This window comes from Euprymna scolopes, chromosome 30, assembly GCF_053919585.1.
Source record: "Euprymna scolopes isolate OS-2025 chromosome 30, ASM5391958v1, whole genome shotgun sequence".
NCBI lineage: Eukaryota > Metazoa > Mollusca > Cephalopoda > Sepiida > Sepiolidae > Euprymna > Euprymna scolopes.
In genome coordinates this window covers 99,010,092-99,031,532 of record NC_136511.1, presented here as the reverse complement: position 1 = coordinate 99,031,532, position 21,441 = coordinate 99,010,092, and the positions used below count along the sequence as shown (strand labels likewise).

The following is a 21,441-nucleotide window of genomic DNA, read 5'->3' as shown; positions in this document are numbered from 1 at the left end:
GCATTAAAACTAAAATTGTTTTATTTTCCAACATTCCTTTTTGAATGCTGAATTATCAAAACATTTTCTCTGATTTTGTTTGTTTGGTTACATTGAAAGTGTAGATGAGAGTTTTGTGGCTATGTGTGGAATAGTTGAGGTAGTATGATCAGTTGGCAGGGGAAGGCCAAGGAAAACATGGGATGATATGATCAGGATGAATTTGAGAGAAAGAGGAATAAATAAAGCCCTGACCAAAGGTAAGTTAGTTTGAATGCCAATTTCTAAAAGCTGTCCAATACATTCTCGCATGCGAAACAGACTGTTAAACTTAATATGATGATGGTTAACATGCACCAAAAGAAAAAAGGATAAGCAAAATCTAATATCGATTCGTAACATGCAATGCTATATAGGTCTAACTTCAAGAATCCAATTGATTTTTCTTTATATATTAAATATACAAAGTAATAATGAAAATTACTACTTACTAAAGGATTGAAATTTATTACTAAAACAGAATTCTTACAAGAAATGAATCCGATAATGTGTTATGAGATTTTATTTAGAATTCAATATGGGCAACATTAACCACAAACTTCTCAAGTCTAAAATTGACTTTTACATTTACTAACTTCTTATTCACATTAATTGTTTAGTTATGAACCTACTAGTGGAATACCACCTATATATTTATTTAAAAAAAAAAAAAAAAGAAAAAAAAAGCTATTTCAAACTTAAGCATGCCACAAGATGCATCCGCAAAATAGAGAATAGAAATTAGAAAACATACAGCTTTTCGAAATGGAATTATGCTGATTTGTAAAACGTTTTGGAAGGAGTTCAATTCACCATTACCATTCTGTGTTGGCTATAAACATCTTAACCTAACCACCATCCAATTTGTCATTTTGCTTGACCCTTCCTGAGAAACAGCCACACCTAGAGCAAAGCAATTAATCGGGTTTTTGAGAGAGAGAGGGTGGGGTCAGGTTAAATTTCCCCACTGACCCATGGGCTGTTCACACTGCCCCGGTCCTGGCCTGAACAGAACTTGGCACCCAGCCATTTCACAACCTTTTCCTATTGCATTGGTGCAGAGGGGAGTCAGTTGGCAAGTTTAAGTATGAAACCAATTAATCAGAACTGACCAGTCGGCCTGATGATTGAAATGGTCACGTTTTTCTTGTTGCTCAGGGCTCAAAATTTGCATTCCCCTCGGTAAATACTTGTATCACATCAAATAAAGCAAAAGAATGCATGAAATAACTTTGCATGCTGCCATCTTTTTAATAAGAACCAAATGAATATTTATTAGAAGAATACCTGCCATTTTTTTTTGTTTTCTTATTTTTGTTCTAGCTATTAGATACTAGACATTCACCCACTCAGACATTCCAACAGAGATATGTGTAAGATTCTAATGGTCCCTTTAAATGCAATCACTTTTTCCCTTTTTGAAGATAAAAATCATGTATATATAAGAGTGGATTTTGCTGTCTGCAGAATGGTTGCTATCAAACTCCTCTATCAATTTTTATTCTACAGACTTGAAACTTGATATATATACAGGATTTGGACTTAAATTTGATTTGGTCTTCAGCTTGTAAAATAGCTGCTAAGAAGTCAAAAATGAAAAAAAAAGAGAAAGAAAGGGAGAGAGAGTGAGAAAAAGGGGAGAGAAAGCAAGAGAAAGAGAGTGAGAGTGAGCATTACAAGCGTATGCTGTATTTTCGTGGACATTGGCAATATTACATACCTAATGCGCTTCTACAAGTCATATCTTTTTTATTTGTGGGTCAATTTTTAAAAGAATTACATTGCTAGAAAGAGAATAGAATAAGCATTCCAATGATGTTAATTTATTTTTCTTTTATGCGTTCAATATTTTTATGCTCCAAGTTAAAAATGAAAAAAAAAAAAGAAACGGTAAAAAATGACAACAGCAAAAAGGGAAACAGTTTTTTCAATGTTTACATTTCATATGTTACGTTTGGATACACATGTGTGGGGTCAAATTTGATTGGATATGGCTGAAAATTTACAGGCTATATAAGCATAGAAGTCCATCTATTCTGGACTTTGATTTATATTTTTACAACCACAGGAAGCAAAGTTACGACCGAGCAAAGTTGACAAAGAATATTTCAAAATTGATAAGATAAATTGGTATATATCATGCATTTTCATATAGATAATAGTTTCAGAATTATTTTCAAGTATAATATGTAAATATGTGATGATTATTAATTGTGCGGAAATTTCTTTAAAATGTTATCTTTTATAGAAATTTAAATCCGCTTAATGGGGAAGTGGCTTGTTATGGGCTAATGCGCTGACCAGCGCTCAGCTTACTAAAATCAACACATTAATGAGTTTTTTTTGTATTCTCTTAAAAATAAAAAAAAAATAAAATTTCTGCTTTCAAAGCGAAAGCAGAAAAATTAGTTTTATTTTTTATTCTGAGTTCGTCAATTTAAAAAAATTATTTTCAAGTTTTTCAAATTTGATTTCCAAACAATATTTTGTTGTTTTTAACGCTTTTAGTGCACATGTACCAAAAGCATTAAAAACAACAAAATGTACTAAGTACATGTGTTTCTGTTATTATATTTATAACTTCTTATTTGACCTTAAGGTAAAATTGTTTTTTAGTGGTAAAAAAAAAAAAAATATATATATATATATATAACAAATAAAAAGGTACTTATGCACTTATGCTACCATGCTGAAATAATACCATTCTTATTTAGAAACTCGTTCTAAACATGGAGAAGGAAGGGTGTTTTGTTAACTATTCTGTACTTTCACCTAACAATTAGATAAAATATATCATGAAATTTACATTTATTTTTAACGCATTGTCAAGACCATTTTTTCGAATCTGTAAAACAAACACTTTTTTTTTAACTGAGGATATCTAAATAATAATAATTAGGCAGTCCGATAAAGAATTTCATTGTGATGCATTTTGTAAATTTTTACCTCGTTTTCACCTTAACATTTTTCTTTAAAATGACTATCTTTTAAGGTTTTTGGGTATGCTGAAAACGAATATCGCATTTAAATTTTCCGCAAATTAGTAGACTACTTGTTCGCAGAAAATTTAAATGCGATATTCATTTTCAGCATACCCTAAAACTTTGATGTAATGGAATAACCTAACATCCCTTCACAGATGAAATGAACTATCCCCTCTCACGTGACAGAGAGAAGAAAAAAAGACAGGAAGAGAACAAGATGTCGAGTAACTCTTATGTCACCTGTATTCGCTTGTAAATAAACCCCTTCGTCTTTCATCCATAACCCTGTGTTTCTTGCTGTATTCTTATTTAAAGTAACGATATAACAAATGGCTAGATAGATACGCACTAGATATGTCTAGTAGTGCTGCACTTCTAACACTGTATTTGTTCTGTTTGTGTTTCAGGATGCATAGATCATCCTTTGATGTGTTATGAATAAAGGAAGATACCTATCTATGCATCATCGTTGCTGCCGTCAGGAGAAGGAGTCACGTTTCGACTGGTGTTAACATCTATTACCCGTGCATCCATCAACGGTTGATTATGGTGAAGCTCATTTGTCCAGTTCAAGACTGCCTTTGGGAATCCCAAGATTTATCGGAGGAGTTCGCCGCTGCTTTGAAAATCCATGCAGACACGCACACGCAGTCACCCATGCACCAGTGCCAGCATTACAGCAGAAACTGAAACTGGACCCAGCCTTCCTGAATTGCGTTCAGTCACTGATGTAGTTACATGGGATATGGTTCGTGAAGCCACATCCTCTGATTCTACGTTACAACAGCTCATGAACGCAATTCAGGAAGGCTTCCCAGACAATTCCCGGGATTTGACCCTGGAACTGCGCCCATATTTTAGATACAGTGACAGCCTATACAGTGTTGATGGTGTCATATTGATGGGAGAGCGGATTGTTATACCTGCATCACTGCGTTAGAACATCCTGAATACCCTTCATGCTGCCCATCAAGGAATAGGCGCCATGACGGCCCGTGCTGCTGACTGTATTTTGGCCCAGTATATCCACAGACATTGGACTGGTCCGTGACAGATGTGGTCATTGTAATTTGGTAGCTAAATCCAACCCTCTGCAGCCGCCTGCTGATATAATTCCCCCAGATTATCCCTTCCAGTGCATCACCTGCGACTACTTCCACTATCTCAACATGGACTACGTGGTTGTGGTGGACAGATATTCCAACTGGCCAATTGCTTATAAGTCACAATCCAGAGCAGCGAGGCTCATCAAACGTCTGCGAGAAATATTCGTCACTTTTGGTATCCCAGAAGAAATCACATCTGATGGGGGCCCCCAATTTATGGCTGGCGAGACACAGGCTTTCTTAGCTGCGTGGGGTGGGGGTGGGGGGTGAACCACAGAGTTTCCAGTGTTGCCAACCCCCATGCAAACAATAGGGCGGAAATTGCAGTGAAAACCGTCAAGCGCATGTTAATGAACAACACTGGGCCTGGTGGTTCTCTGGACACTGACAGATTCCAGAGAGCCATGATTACATACAGGAATTCCATCGACCCTGAGACCAAAGCCTCACCTGCACTGGTACTCTTTGGCCGACCAATCAGAGACACTATCCCTATCCCACTTGGGAGGTATTGTCCACACAACACATGGCAAAAAACCATGACATTCCGTGAAAGGGGCCTAGCTCGCAGGCACTCCAGAGAACATGAAAATTGGGATGCTCACACCAGACTCCTACCACCTCTACGTGTTGGGGACCATGTGTACCTACAGAATCTTGTAGGCAACCACCCAAAGCGAACAGGAGTTGTTGTGGAAGTACGGCAGTTCCACCAGTATGTGGTCCGGGTGGATGGATCCGGTCACGTGATCCTACACAATAGATAACATCTACGAAAATTCATACCATTTCTATGGGTACAGCCCCATAATGCCCCTGCCCAAGATCAGGGCCTGCCCACCAAGTCTTTGGAACCTCGGCCAATTGTCACCACATTCTCCATCACCTTCCGATCAGCACCCTGACACCACAGGCCCATCTTCAGAGCCTCCACCCCCAACACCCATGGAACCCATGCAACAGCTATCACAGACGCAGCCAGCATCCCACAACCTGTCTGAGCATGACAGCATCCCTCTACCTTGTGCTGGCGTGGAACCAGTTCCGGTTCTTACTCCCCACGGAACGCCTCCCATGCCTAAGAAGAAGCTGCCTCGTGCCCTGGCACGTCTACTACCACATAACGTGACAGGACGCAGTGAAATGGAACATTCCACACGGTGAAAACCGCGTTGTGACAAGTGATCGTGATATGGTTAGACTTGGACCAGCCAGAATAATGCTGTGAGTGTGAGGGCAGTCTACCCCAATGACCACTAGTCCGATGTGTGTTAACCACAGACTTGGTTGGTGTTCAGTTGGAGACTTTTGTTGTATTTATTCAATTAAATTTTGTGGTTACCCAAAAAACTTGTGGGGGGAAGGGAGATAGATACGCACTAGATATGTCTAGTAGTGCTGCACTTCTAACACTGTATTTGTTCTGTTTGTGTTTCAGGATGCATAGATCATCCTATGATGTGTTATGAATAAAGGAAGATACCTATCTAATGGCGACAGGATTTGAACTCATAAAAAGTGAACTTTAAGCCAAAAATATTGGAAAACAAAGAGAAGAAAATACTGCACAGATAAATTCAACTACTGAAAAAAAAAAAAAAAAAAAAAAAAAGCTAAGACTCACAAAAAGTAAGTTATATATATTTTTTAATTCAGTATATTACGGTCCTACTGAAAAAAAAAGAAAAAAAAAAAAAAAAACAAGAAATTGACATTTCCTGAAGCAATGAAAAGAAAAATTTTTGAAAGTGTCCATTTCAAATTTCTTTTGTTTCGTAAGAAGAAAAAAAATACGGCGGGGGGAAAAAAAAAAAAACATGTGTAGGCTGTGTTTCAGTGTCAATTTCGTGGGTGTTGCAAAAACGTTCCCTACAAAAGAATGTTGTTTTTTTTGTGGTTTAAAAAAAATAAAAATAACCCCCCCTCCAAAAAAAAAAAAAAAAAACACTATTCAGTAAATTTATTTAATGATTTGTGCAGGTACTGTTAACCTTTTGTTTTATTACTGTGTTAAAAAAAAAAAATTCTTCAACATGGAACAAGTAGCCGAGTTTAGAAAAACGATACAATTAGCACTGGCAGCTCAGCAAAGTCTGATGGAATTTTTACAAAAACAACACTTAAAACAAAATGATGTATTAAAAACAATATTAATGAAACAAGAAAAAAAGAATTGTTGGTTCACTCCGGAAGGAATTGCAAATTCACTGACAGAATTTTTATATGAACCATGGCTTAACGTTTCCAACATATTATCGTAGATACGAAAATATTTTTTCCAAATGATGTCAGGCCTGGTCAGATGAAGACAAAATTTTACTGTTGCAAAAACTGGGTTCGCATGAAAATACCAAGTATACCAATTTTATACTCCCAAGGAAACCTGAAGATATTTCTTTTAAAGAGACTACAGAAATTTTATCGAACATTTTCGGGGAACAGAATAGCTTATTTTATACTCATTATAGGTGTTTAAATATTTTGAAATAAGATGTGTTGCCTGAGAAGGTCAGGCTGAAGAGTTTCAGCAAAGGTACTATTGACCATAATAATTAATGGTTCCAAATATTTCTTATAGTTGTTAATGGAGAGGAGTTTCCTTTTAGTGCCATTAAATATAACCCATCAATTTTATAGCACAATTCTACTGAAGACGTCTTTTAAGGATTGAGTGATTGTTTTGCGCATGCGAGCATTTGATTTACACTCGTGTTTATTTTCTCAAATCCTCCTACAACATTCATATTTTTATTCCCTTTCATCATAATCAACAAGCACAGATCAACCATATTTTCTTTTAAATACATTAAAAGCAATTTATTTTATAGCAAATAGATTAACCCAAATCGATACTCTGTTACATTTTCTTAGTGATATTATGAGGAAATAGTAAATATTCTTCTACACACATTACTCTGACCAGTGAAATATTTTTCATATGACTGCCATTTTGGTTCGCTGCAGTAATATTTCTAAAAGGGGAGGAGGTAAATTATATATATATATATATTTTAATTAGATGATTTTATGAATATGTAGATAACTAGATAATTTTATAAAGATATTCTGGTGACATCACCTTACTGAACTGCAGATATTGACAAGTGAATAGTGCTTATATTATTGTCATTTAACTTTTTTCATTTCAATAATAAAACGGGCAACTAATCAAAAACGTTGCCTTTAAATGGCAGCGGGACACTGATCAAAACGTTGCCTTTAAATGGCAGCGGGACACTGATCAAAACGTTGCCTTTAAATGGCAGCAAGACACTGATCAAAACGTTGCCTTTAAATGGCAGCGGGACACTGATCAAAACGTTGCCTTTAAATGGCAGCGGGACACTGATCAAAACGTTGCCTTTAAATGGCAGCGGGACACTGATCAAAACGTTGCCTTTAAATGGCAACGGGACACTGATCAAAACGTTGCCTTTAAATGGCAACGGGACACTGATCAAAACGTTGCCTTTAAATGGCAACGGGACACTGATCAAAACGTTGCCTTTAAATGGCAACGGGACACTGATCAAAACGTTGCCTTTAAATGGCAACGGGACACTGATCAAAACGTTGCCTTTAAATGGCAACGGGACACTGATCAAAACTTTGCCTTTAAATGGCAACGGGACACTGATCAAAACTTTGCCTTTAAATGGCAACGGGACACTGATCAAAACTTTGCCTTTAAATGGCAACGGGACACTGATCAAAACTTTGCCTTTAAATGGCAACGGGACACTGATCAAAACTTTGCCTTTAAATGGCAACGGGACACTGATCAAAACTTTGCCTTTAAATGGCAACGGGACACTGATCAAAACTTTGCCTTTAAATGGCAACGGGACACTGATCAAAACTTTGCCTTTAAATGGCAACGGGACACTGATCAAAACTTTGCCTTTAAATGGCAACGGGACACTGATCAAAACTTTGCCTTTAAATGGCAACGGGACACTAATCAAAACTTTGCCTTAAAATGTCAACGAGCAACCAATTAAAGCAGCAGCTGTAGTCAACTTCACTGTCAATCAGCACAGAATGTTTAATCTTTAAGAGTTTTTAATGGTAAATTCATTTTTTCTACTTAAATTCATTTATTGAAAGACTTTTTGTTTCTTTTAAAACAAAAACATCTTCACAAATAAGAAACCAAGAAAACTATTTTGAATAAAAACATTAAATTTCACTCGGGAAAGAAATGTTTACATTATGAATTTTTTAGATGAGGACTGAAAATTTGTATCTTTTGGATTATTCAGAATACTGTTCTCATCTAAAATGTTATTTCTTTATTCATAAATATACAGTAATAAGTAGTGATCTATAGTGATAAGGTAGTAAAATTATACATCTAAAAACAAGAATAGGTTTAAGGCTGCAAAAATTCATACTACATCCGTGACATAGCAGATAAAGTATCAGGTAAAATTCAGTTGTAAGTCACACTCTCCTACAGGTTGAAGGTTCAATCCTCAGTGTGGGGCGATGCTAATAATACAATTGCACGCCTACCCAGTCATGCCTGACAGAAGAAAAGCATTCTACTTCTGTGAATTAGAGTTTTGTTCAAAATTCTGCGCAATTTCCTAAGTTTGACAGAAAGATTCCAAAGTTCAACAAAATATACCTGAAGAAGGTCAGAAATTACAGCAGTCAAAACGTTGTATGAATAACACTCAAGATGAGCATAGTAGTTTGAATAATTCAAAATTTCTAGACATGTTTTATATTTAGCCTGAATTTGATTTAAGGCTAACATCTCATTTCAAAATCATTCTACAATAAAATGATCAGCAAGTTTTTCAAACAACCTCATAACTTAACAGGTTATGGGCCCAGTATCTAAAGAGAAATTAATAAAAAGCACTCCATTCTTTTCAAATTTTAGCACATAAAATTTTATTAGATCTTACATATAGTAACAATGAATAGGAGAAGAGAATGATGGGATTATAAGTGTTCATATCTACATGTCCATATTAGTTTGCTATGCATTTCAAGAAATCCATTCTTTATTCACTGATAACGATTTTCCAACTGGTTCCTGTTATATTTTCTCATTCATTTCACCGACCCCATCAGACAACTTGAACACATAAGACAAATAAAATAACTGTCATTCAAAATTCATCAATATACCCACAATCAATACGTTCCTAAATTGGGGACAAATATAAATTGGATAAAAAAAAAAATGCCTTAGTTTGACCAAAAACTATAAAGATACATTTTAAATAATTTGCAAATAAAATAAACATATCCCATTTATAAATTAGTCACAATGCCATCAAAAATGTGGGAGAGTAATCTGTGGTCATTCCGTTTATCCTATTTTAACTAGATGCATTTGACCCATTTGTATAAGCATAGTTCCTTTTACAATTTGCCCATCACATTCATTTCAGCAATCACCAAAATACCACATTTGAACTACCTACTACAATATGTCAATGGTTTAAAATTAATCTTATTTACAAAAAATATTTACGATTTGATGAAAAATGATGAAGAATGGGACAAAAAAAAAAAAAAAGTCCAAAAGCAAAGAAAATTAAAACTAGGGGAAGCTGAGAAATCAAATTTTGTATATTTCCTTCATTTTCAATCCTTTCATCATATTCATCAACATTCAACTAACAATCTATCTCATTAATCCTCATCTTCGAAAAGATAAGTGCAGAATCATTAGTATAAAAAACAAAATAATTTTAATTCTTTTAAAGCAGACCAGTTTTTCGATTTGTTTAGAACTGAAAACTAAATGAGAGTAAAACTTTCATAGTGTGGATGGTGTCCTTCCAAGATAAATACAATTTGAGACGGCTAAAGGCAACAGCAAAGTGGGAAGTAAGCACCTTGGAAGATCACTTTTACAGTAAAGTAGCAAACAAAATGGGCTCACTCAAAACATGCTACTTAACCGGACTAGAGTCCAAAAGAACCCAGGATCACATGTACATACTACACTTTGATCTTATCTGAAGGCAACATATTAAGAGCTCCGCTTCTGTGACCTTGTATTAATGTTTATAAATATAGAGTGTCTACTGGTTAAAGTCTTTGTTAACAAATGTTTTTTATTTATTTATTTTACCATTCTTTAGGTGTTGATTACATTATAGTACCAGAGATATTGGCCCAATGTTCATTGGGCACACCACACTTATACCTTTGTACAACAATGCCTTCCCCCACATACACACCACCCCTAAGATATGGGACCCTAGATAGAACACTACTCTTAGTAAACAAACCAATTTGCATCGAATTTTTAAATCCATAAAACTCAGATAAATATTCAGTTGTAATGAGATGTCCAACGTTTATTAAATAATAGATTTCATGAGCAAAGTTTTCACATACAACTGTCAAAAGTGGAAGTTTGAACCTTAACATGTATACAGAGTAATGATAATTACTTGTTACCGACTGTTTTTTGATTGTATTTGAAAGATTAAAGACTAAAGTTAACTTCCAAAAGGAGAAAAATATTTGTACAGGTGAAAAAAAACAAAAAAATCGTTAGAATGAAAAATTTTTTCATGGCGAGCTAATTCAGCTAAATTTTGAATAAATTCATTGTAAAAATCCTTTGAAAGATAAATATTAGTTTTATGGATCTATTTCAAAGATAATTAGTAAATTAGTAATTTCATAAAAAAAGCAAAAATAAATTCATGCATTTTTTTTTTTTTAGTACTAAAAACCATAACTTTAGTAGCAAAGGTGTTTTTTGTTTAAACAAAATACATTTCCAAGATTCAAATAAAAATCATGTGTCCATTATATTCTGTGATCATTATTTGATAAATACTGATAATTTCATTACAATTGGTTAATTTCCTGATTTTTGATGAATTTTTAAGTAAAAGGAGGGGTCAAAATGTTTATACATTTTGAGCATATACATTCATTTTGTCGATGTCAATGTAAATAAAAACGAATAAACAAGGGGAAGTAACTCCAAACAAACTAAAAAAAAAAAAATTTTCAAAGGGAAACAAAAACGATTACGATTTAGTTAAAAGGCAGGTGTACCGTCAAAAATACATCTTTTTCTTCACAAACGACCTGTGATAATTGACCTTCGACTTTAATAATTCAATTGAAGAATGGATCAATGTACTAAAAAGTAAAATACGAATAGACAAAAATCGTTTTTTTTGTTTATTTTTTTTTGATGATAGAAGAAAAAAAAAGTCGTGTTTTTCTTCAAGTCAGAAATTACTTTCTAATCGGCACTTTTAGATTTGGAAAGGTTACAAAATAAAATGCCACACACTTTATCTACTCTATTGAATTAGTTTTACTTCACTTTGTTCTTTTTAAGTCGTATAAATACCTTTTTGTTTGTTGTTTTTAATGCTTAAATTTATAATAAAAATACCCGTCCCAGGATGGATATAAATTCCTCGAACACAATACCATTATGACTTGTTACAAAGATTAGAATCAAGATATAACATTAATTCCTATTCAATTTTGATCGAAATCAACTATACGATTTTGTCTCGGAAAATTAGTACATTAAGTTCAAAAAGTCTTATGAAGAAATTGCAATGTTGGGAATCATGCTTAATTCATGTTTAACGACTAATGGATCAAATTAAATAGAAATTCTGAAATATTCATATCTAATGCTTATTGTTAAAATGCAACAAAAATTGGAAGTATCTGAATTTTTACAAAGGGCTTCCATCCTCTTGACATAAAATTAAATATAGTCCACATTACGCTCCCTTACAGCTGTGTTGTAAAATTCATGATGATTGATTAGTTTAGTTGTGAATCCTATACATGCAAATATATAAACATATCCACATACAGAGATATGAAGCCAAGAGCCAAACGTCAAATCAACAAGCAGACAGATAGAGGAAGAGCATTGATTATGTGACCAATGCAAGGATGGTGGACTAGTTACATAGTCTTGTGTGCAGGTCGAGGGGAGAAAAATAGTGAATCTTAATGAAATTATTTATCTTCTTTCCACGGAGAGATGATGGTAAAAAAATGGGATTTAAAAAGCCAGCATCTTAGCATTCTGGCCTGCTTTAAAAAATAAAAAATGATTAGGCAGCACCGTCAGCATTCCCTGTTAAGGACGTCTCAGGCAATTAGCAATAAACTAACAACTTATCAAAGGGAAAAGCAAAAGCCTGGGAGAGTGAACATCCTAGAACTGCTCATGACCAGAGACATATCTCAGCCAACAGGGAACAAGCTCAAAAATAGTGTAGACTTAGTTGGTTTTTTGTGTCGAGGATAAAAAAAAATCCAGTTAGTGAATCTTAATGAAGCTATAATTGTTTTTTTGTTTTTTCTTTTCGTTTAATTTATACTATTTTTAGTTCAATAAATCTTCAATTAATCTATGTACTTATAAAGTTGAGTTTTCACGCTCTTACATTAATATTAAAAGCCTGCTTTTTCTATTTAAAAATTATTAAAACAAACTTTTTAATATACTGTATCATGAAAATGCAAGAGACTTCATGAAGGTTAACTAATTTGCCTATATTTTGAAAAACGACGTTCATTAATTATTCATTTTTTAAATGGTTTCTTATTGGGTGATTGGTTCCATTTAACTATTACACTATACATATTTTTTACATTGTATATTTTTGCATCACATTTAGGATGTAAAGGTTCTAGCATGCACAAATGTGTATGTGTGACCTTGTATGTGTGTGTGCGAAACGTCTACCAAATTCCTCTCCGAAATTTTGGTCTACAGACTTCAAACTTAACATCTTCCAGTATCTTATATCACTACAAACCACCATCCGTCCATGCATGGAGTATTATTGTCACATCTGAGCTAGTGCACCAGCCTCTAGTTTCTCTTGGATAGGGGGAAAAAAAAGAATCACTAATTAAATAAGTTCCGTCTGCAAAACTCCAGTCCCACCACAGCAATGGTGCATACCTTATGCTTCAACGGAATGTACTCCCATCAACTTTGTTCTAGTCCCTTCAAGATGTAAATGCTCTCAACCAACTTGATAATCAACCAAATCCCAACCTTTGATTGCTGGGCCCCCCACCAACATGCTGAAGGGCTTTCTACTCTAATAACTTATTTCTTCAAACTACTAGCCTTTGGAATCGCTTCCATGTTCCCCATTTCCCCGATTGTACTAACAGAGAAATTTTAATGTAATGTAAACAAAGATCTCGCTGCACAACTCCCCACTCAGGATGTCCCTATAGATCCGAATTTACAGTAACTCCTTACTTCTCACTGGCCATATGCCTTGTTTGGGGTGAAGTAAAGTAAATTTTTAAAAATCTTTTTTTTTTTTTTAACAGAGCAGATAACGTAACATGGTTTGTAATTAACAAATCACAAAACTCGTCAAATAAAAGTTCCCAATAAAATGACTAACGTTTGGGGAGCTCGCTAGAGCTGTCTCTCAGGCAGGCCGAATTGGGGGGGGGGGGGTGAAGTCAGCAACCGATTGAAACAAAATAGGAATTCCTGTTTGCAATCGGTTGCTAAGAATTCTTTTCAAATTTGACCTCATCTAAGGAACAGAAAGTACAAAGTTAATTTCAAAATCCCCCTAAGATGGCTAAAGTTATCCCTGGCAATGGCAAAATCCCCCTAAGGTGGCTAAATTCGGTTTATAGTGAGGAAACCAGGTATTTCCTATTCCCCCACTTAAAAAAACACGGTGGAAACTGGGTTATTTCAAAAGTTGACGTAACCGAACCCGTTGGCATTCACCAGTAGGGGCGCATCAGATTGCCGAAAATAAGCCAAGTTTCCCTCCTTCAGGAGGGATGAGTAATAGGAGAATAACCTTGGATCAATTAGAACTATACTTTGCTTTGATTCAAGGGCGAAGAAGACCTGTGGCAGAAGTAACCTTTACCGAAAAGGAGAACACACATACTCGTACCCGATTAAGTAATTTAGAAAATAATGAAATCTACATAGATTTTCTAACAGGGAAAACCTGGCCTTTATGTGAAAATGTTTTGATTACCAAACCGGACTTCCTATTTTAATTTAAAATTGGCGGACGTTCGGACCCACATTGGCAAATACGCACCGGCTACAATGTTGAACGCGCCATACTGTCTTATTTCTTCTCCATCTTTCTAGCTAGCGAAATACGCATCGGCTCCGATGTCGTCGTACGCAGTTCAACTTAGGGAGCATCTAGTTTTATTATTATTATTATTATGGCTTTTTATTTTGGCTTGTTCGGATTGTTTTTTTTTTTGTTTTTTTTTTTTTATGGATATTTTTTATTTTGGCTTGAAATTTTCGAACTATTTTGTTATATGATTTTTTGAAATACATATCGGGATCAGTAGGAGAAATGAAATGGTCTCATGTCGATGAGGCCATGTAGAGAAGCAACATGAAAAGTGAAAAAATATTAGATAATTTTGAAACATTTTTAGAGCATGTGAAAAATATGCTTTAGGGAAAAAAAATGTTTTGAACAATTGAAATTTTTATTTATAAACAAAAAAATCATAAAATAATTTGCAAAGCGCAAAGTTCAAGCTAAATAAATAAATAAATAAAAACTAGGCCACACACGCTAAACGAGGTGTATCAGAATTTTTGACACCCCTAACACGAAACTGCGAATAAAATAAAAATCTCGTAATTTCTGTTAAAAGTGGGTTATTTATTTTCTTTATGGATTATACTTCCAAAATAAACTATTAAAGTTGTTTTAAAAGTAATAGAAAAAAAAAAATTTTTTTTAACAGTAATGAATTTTCCGAACTCAATATTTTTCAATTTTTAAACTTTAAAAATCTATCAAAATTTTTCTATTGATTCTATTTTTACGATATTTTCAGGGTCAATGGTGAAATTTTATGAAATTTTATGTTCTTTCCAATAAACCGTGAATTAAAAAAAAAAAAGTTCGTCTAAAATATTATTTTAGACAAACGTTTTTTTTTTTAATTCACGCCCCCCCCCATTTTCAAGTGTCTATTAAAAAGTAAATAATTTACTCACAAATTGAAGAGAAAATGTCAATAAATAATATATTCAAATTTAAAACAAACAAAAAACGTAGTGTTTTTTAGAATTTTACCTGTAAAGTTTGAAGTTAAAAACCTTTTTTTTAAACCACGTTATTTGTTTTTTTTTTTTTTTTGTTTTTTTTTATGGAACCTTGATCCTTGCTCCTTTAATTGAAAAAAAATTAGGGCTTGCATTACATTTTTCGATGAGTTATAAGCTTGGAAAGACAGGAGGTCGAATAATTCACGCCTCCCATTTTGAAATGTCTATTAAAAAGTAAATAATTTATGTACCAAAGCCTTATATATCACAAATTGAAGAGAAAAGGTCAATACATAATATATTTGAATTACATTTTTCGAGGAGTTATAAGCTTGGAAAGATGGGGTGGAATTATTCACTATTTTCACGAAAATTCTGACACACCTAGCAAAACGCCTCCTAAACTCCAATCCTTGTAAAAATAATAATTGCTCCCTAAGTCGTACAACATCGGAGCCGATGCGTATTTCGCTAGAGGGGTAGCACTCGTGTACGTCAGCCCTATCATATTAACAGAACAAATTTTGATAAAAAAAAAATTTAATGGCTTTAAGAAGAGGGTTCACTTTCTCATTACAACGTTCTACTTACTTGCTCCCTAACTTACTGTAGGTGTCAAGTTACGGTGAGATTTCCTTACAACAAACGAGGGGGGGGGGGACAATAAAAATCTTTAAAAAAAACATAAAGATGTCCTCTCCTCTACTGATTTTCAGTGTCTTTTAATATGGGACCAATAGGCAGTTTTTTTTTGTTTTTGTTTTTTTATTAATTATCAAACTTACATAGACACGAGAACTCCGTACCGTCGTACACACAGAAAATTTCACCGACCACGTGACACGTCGGTAAAGTCTGTAATCTATGATGATCGTCAGAAAAAAGGTAAAAATTAAAAAACATTCTTAGGGGGCCACTTTCGTATAGATCCGCCATAATTTGTAAACTATAAAAATTAAAAAAGAAAAAAAACTTTTGGTAAATATGAAGAATTACTCCACCCTCGAAAATTCCTTTAAAATTCCCACTTAAATAGGTTTTCGAGGGCACTGAAAACGGAAACCACGTTTAAAATTACGGCAAACGAGTAGTTTCCAAGATATGAAAAAAAAATGTTAATAGCCAAAAAGTGGGGGATCACTTTTCTATAATAATCTAATGTAAAATGGGCATCCACTTTATGGTCACATGGGGGGGGGAGGCAACATACAATGAACAGTGAACACACTTTAACGAAAAATACTACTAACGTTTAACATTTCAAGAAACAAGTAGCTTCCATGAAGAAATACACCCACTTTACGGGCACCTTTCTTTGGGGAAGGGGAGGGGGGCTGCCGGTTTATGTTTATCGAGAGGGATATTCAATTATAGAACGTGTATAGTTTTTTAACAGGTGCTTTTGCAGTTTAATAACCGGTGGTGGAGATGCATCTCCACCGCCGCCCACCAAATGTAAACGGTTAATGTCGGCGCGTTCGCGTTACTTACGTTAAAACGGTGAATTAAACTGCAGAAGAAAGCACCCGTTAAAAAACTATACAAGTTCTATAATTGAATATCCCTCTCGAAAAACAAACCGGCACCCTCACCCCATGCTTCATCGAAACTACTTGTTTCCTGGAATGTTAAACGTTAGTAGTATTTTACGTTAAATTGTGTTCATTGTACGTTGCCCCCCTCCATGTGGCCATAAAGTGGATGCCCATTTTACGTTACTTTTTGGCCACTAACATTTTTTCATATCTTAGAAACTACTAGTTTGCTGTAATTTTAACCGTTGTTTCTGTTTTCAGCGCCCCCGAAAACCTATAAAAGTGGAAAATTTAAAGGAATTTTCGAGGGTGGAGTAATTCTTCATATTTACCAAACTTTTGAACAAGGTTTTATTTTTTTAATATATTTTACAGATTTATTTTAAACTACACAGCAGTCTGGTTTCGGGTTTGGTGCAAGAATAGTTACAAAACACCCTCCCCTCCCCACGTTAAGAATGGCTTTCAAAATAATTAGGTTATTTCAGCACGGTAACATAAGTGCATAGGTAAAAAAAAATCAGTTAAAAACGAAAGAGCAACCGGAACAGTAATCGTAGAGATAACCAATTAATGTGAAAGTCACGTAGAAACAAGAAACATACACGCACAAGAAGTTCTGACATAGGGTATCGTTCACTATATGAAATAATTAGTTCATTAAATAAAATCAGAATGAAACTATGTGACAAGATAAAAGTTTGTTATGTAAAAATTAAAATATCGCTTCAAGTCATTGACGGGACTGAACACAACTTTTGTAATACACACAAAACAACAAAAAACCACGTGTTATGTGTTTGGACCCCGTGTGTCGCAAGAAATAATTAAATAATAACTCACCTTATCTGTCTCGAGAAAATTAATTTAATCCCTGTTTTCCATCGGTTAGGATAGAAGCGATAGGTTTTTATTAAACGTGATGTCATAATTCGGTTAAAACACGAAATCGCTGACATGCCTTTGGTTTTAAGAAAAAATGCGTGTAAAATCAGCTGAAGAGATTTTTTTATACACAACAACAACAACAATGCGATTCTTTAACGACCACTCGTTTTCGATTAGTCACGTCTCTCTTCGGTGTTGTGTGTAATAAGTTTCCTACAAAATACTTGCTCCGCCGTTTCTTTGCAAGTTTGTTGGAGTGCCACCCCTTTGGATCAATTTGAAGTATTATACTGCTCAGTTAAAGGAACAATCCCATCCTCACAGGCATTACCTCCTCCATTAAGAGAGGCGCGTCTACTAGGAAATGCAGACGTGCTGAATCACAGCAAATATTGCACCCATCCAGAGTATCCCTTATTTGGAGGAGATGAACCAGAACCATGCTCTAAGCTGCTGGTGGCACATCTAATTTTGCCACAGTGAAAGTGTAGCACTAATTCCCGTCTCAAAACAAATTTTTTTTAATGAAAATCGCCCTGCATTAAACCACTTGATGTAAGGAGCTAAATAATTTTTTTTAATCTAGGCAATGATAAGTTTTAGGTGGATAGATTTCAGACCAGAAAACAGCGATTCTTTCCCCTTTGGCAGAAACATTGGGCAAACTAAACAAAGGACAAAATAAGAAAAACAAAAGTTTTGAGGATTCTGAAAGTAAATACAAGAGAAGTGGGCAACGACCTCAGTAAAAATAACCTGCTCAGTGACATGTAGTATGGTTTCCAGTCAACAAAATCTACAACTGATGTAGTAACTGTTATATCACACAGGATTAGTGAATCGCTCGACAGAGGCTTTGTCTCTAGAGCAATAGCTCTTGACATCAAAGACTTTTGATAGAGGGTGGCATAAAGATCTACTTCACCAGATCGCCAGCTATGGAATAGCTGAGGATGTCCTCTCAGTTATAAAATCCTTTCTCTCTGACAGGCTTATAAGAGTAGTCATTGATGAGCAGAAATCAGAAACTCATTGTATTAATGCTGGTGTCCCTCAGGGTTCCATCCTGGGTCCAACCCTGTTCCTGATCTTCATCAATGATCTCCCAAATCACATTCTTAGGTCATTCGTAGACATTTATGCAGACGACACAACAATCTATGGCAACACTTCAAAGGCCAGCAATAACAAAGATTTCGCTCTTCTGATCTTTAGAACATGGTGCAATGGAGAAAAAGGTGGTTAGTTAATTTTAATGCATCGGAAACCAAACTTCTCTCTTTTTATCATAATCACTCTGATCCTCACCACACACCAATTAAAATGAATGGCTCTAGTCTTGAGAGAAGCCCCATTTCTTTACACGCTTCTGGGACAGACCTTTATTCCTGATCTGAAATGGAGCATACATCAAATTTGTTGCTAAGATCGCTGGAAAGATGGTTGGATCACTCTATCACTCTAGAAGGTATCTCACTGCTGATGCAATCCTCTATCTGTATAAGAGCCAGGTGCACCCTACAATGGAGTACTGTTGCCACATCTAGGCAGGAGCTGCTCTGCACTCCCTATCCTGCCTTGATAGAGTTCACAACTGGCTTTGAAACTTAGAAGGTGATGCCCTGTTCCTTCCCTGCAACCTCTTTCCCCACAGAAGAGACTTTGCAAGCCTGTCTCTGCTCTATCGCTATTTTCATGGTAAGTGCTCGTCTGAATTCCAATTTATGGTCCCTCTTGCTAAAACGTTCACAAAAACACTTGACTTGCTAAAACGTTCACAAAAACACTTGACTTGCTAAAACGTTCACAAAAACACTTGACTTGCTAAAACGTTCACAAAAACACTTGACTAGCTAAAACGTTCACAAAAACACTTGACTTGCTAAAACGTTCACAAAAACACGTGACTAGCTAAAACGTTCACAAAAACACTTGACGAGCTAAAACGTTCACAAAAACACTTGACTTGCTAAAACGTTCACAAAAACACTTGACTTGCTAAAACGTTCACAAAAACACTTGACTAGCTAAAACGTTCACAAAAACACTTGACTTGCTAAAACGTTCACAAAAACACGTGACTAGCTAAAACGTTCACAAAAACACTTGACGAGCTAAAACCACCAAATAAGATTTTTCCAACTTTCTATCTGTGCCTAAATCTAAAAGAAGATTCCATGAACAAAGCTTCTTTCCCAGATCTGCCTGTCTGTGGAACACTGTTCCGTTGGCATGCTTCCTGACTAAATGCAACATGGTAGCCTTCAAATCTAACGTAAACAAGTTCCTGTTAAGTTGTCTCATAAATAACCAAATTCTACCCAATTTACATCATTAATGATTACTACCACCTTACATTTATTAGTCCTTATCCTCGGGTAGTCTTCGGGCCTTGATAAGTAGTGACCTCCTAAATAAAAGAAAAACATAAAAAACATACCACTAGGCAATACTAAACTCGATTTATCTCCCATTAGGCATCCTGATCTACCTTATAAAACGGGATGCACAGACCTGTTTACTTTTTTCTGTCTCATGATCTGAAAGCAGAAAAAATGTGTTGGAACTCCTCATTAACTTCTCGTAACTTTCAATTTGTCACAACAACTTTTAGCATTGTACTTGGCCGGCACAAAAGGCATTTCTCTTCCATGACTCGCTTGCTAATTCCTCCAAGTAACAGTAGTACTTTTCTTTGTCTTCTTCTTCCCACTTACAACAAACTCTCGCAAACAAGATAATGTCCAAAAATCGAAAGCTGCCTGTCGCACAAAGTCCGTTTTTTATGCTACCACCTTAAACCCTGATTCCACCTAAATTTGTATTCGGATTATTTTTCGTATCAAAAGGGTTCCAGGTTCGAATACCAGTGCTTCAGTCGACAGTCGACACACACCAACCATGGATGCTTATTGGTATGACTCTCCATACTGTAATCACATGACCTGCTACAAATAACATCAGCCAGATCATCTCTCTCTCCTTCTATTGTATAGCTGCTATCACACACACACACACACACACACACACACACACACACACACACACACTATTCAGTACATTTTCCGTTATATATACATATAAACATAAGCACACATATGCATACACAATTCCACCTACTCTTACTTTGTATATGTTTTAATAAACATTATTTCATAGTCCATTCTACATATAATAAATGTTATATTGAATTATATTTTTTCGACTTATTACTTTTTCTTTATTCATACATGCTTGTATTGTGAACACACACACACACACACACACACACACACATACATATATATATATATATATATATATATATATATATATATATATATATATATATATATATATTGGATACCTGACGCTGTGTTAGTGTCCATCTGGAATCCTGTCAAAGGGTGCAGATAAATTTTACCACCAAATGTTTTATTATTTATATATCAATATGATAGCGTGTGTGTTATTTTCTGTGTCACGCTTACATCCGGGTCGTTTAATTGTTATGTTCTTCTATTTCTTGTTATAAATAATAATCTTACCAAGAATTCTTCATAATTTTTGGTTTTGGTTTCGATTATGGCTAAAGGGGCTCAAGCTATATATATATATATATATATATATATATATATATATATATATATATATATATATACATTTTTATTTTGGTTTTGATTCAAGCTAATGCACCCAAGTCATATGGATATATTTTTTATTTTTGAAATCGCAACTTTATAACATATAAAAATAGGTAGAAGATTAACTCTATAATAATATATACGAAATCTGTAAGGATTAAAATATCATATTTAAGCATACTTTATGACCAGGCTTTACTAGGCATTCATGCTAGCTTATATAAATACTTTTGCAGTTTT

The 21,441-nt window shown here is 34.7% G+C and overlaps 1 protein-coding gene across 1 annotated transcript in view; it reads right to left on the bottom strand.

Annotated features, from left to right (window-relative positions):
- Positions 1 to 17,775, bottom strand: part of LOC145254902 (CDP-diacylglycerol--glycerol-3-phosphate 3-phosphatidyltransferase, mitochondrial-like) — a 316,634-nt gene extending 298,859 nt beyond the window's left edge. The window contains exon 1 of the mRNA XM_080113842.1: positions 17,534 to 17,775. Within this exon, the coding sequence (XP_079969968.1) occupies positions 17,534 to 17,649 (116 nt within the window). The 5' untranslated portion in view covers positions 17,650 to 17,775. The remainder of the gene's footprint in view (positions 1 to 17,533) is intronic.
- Between the last annotated feature and the right edge of the window lie 3,666 nt (positions 17,776 to 21,441).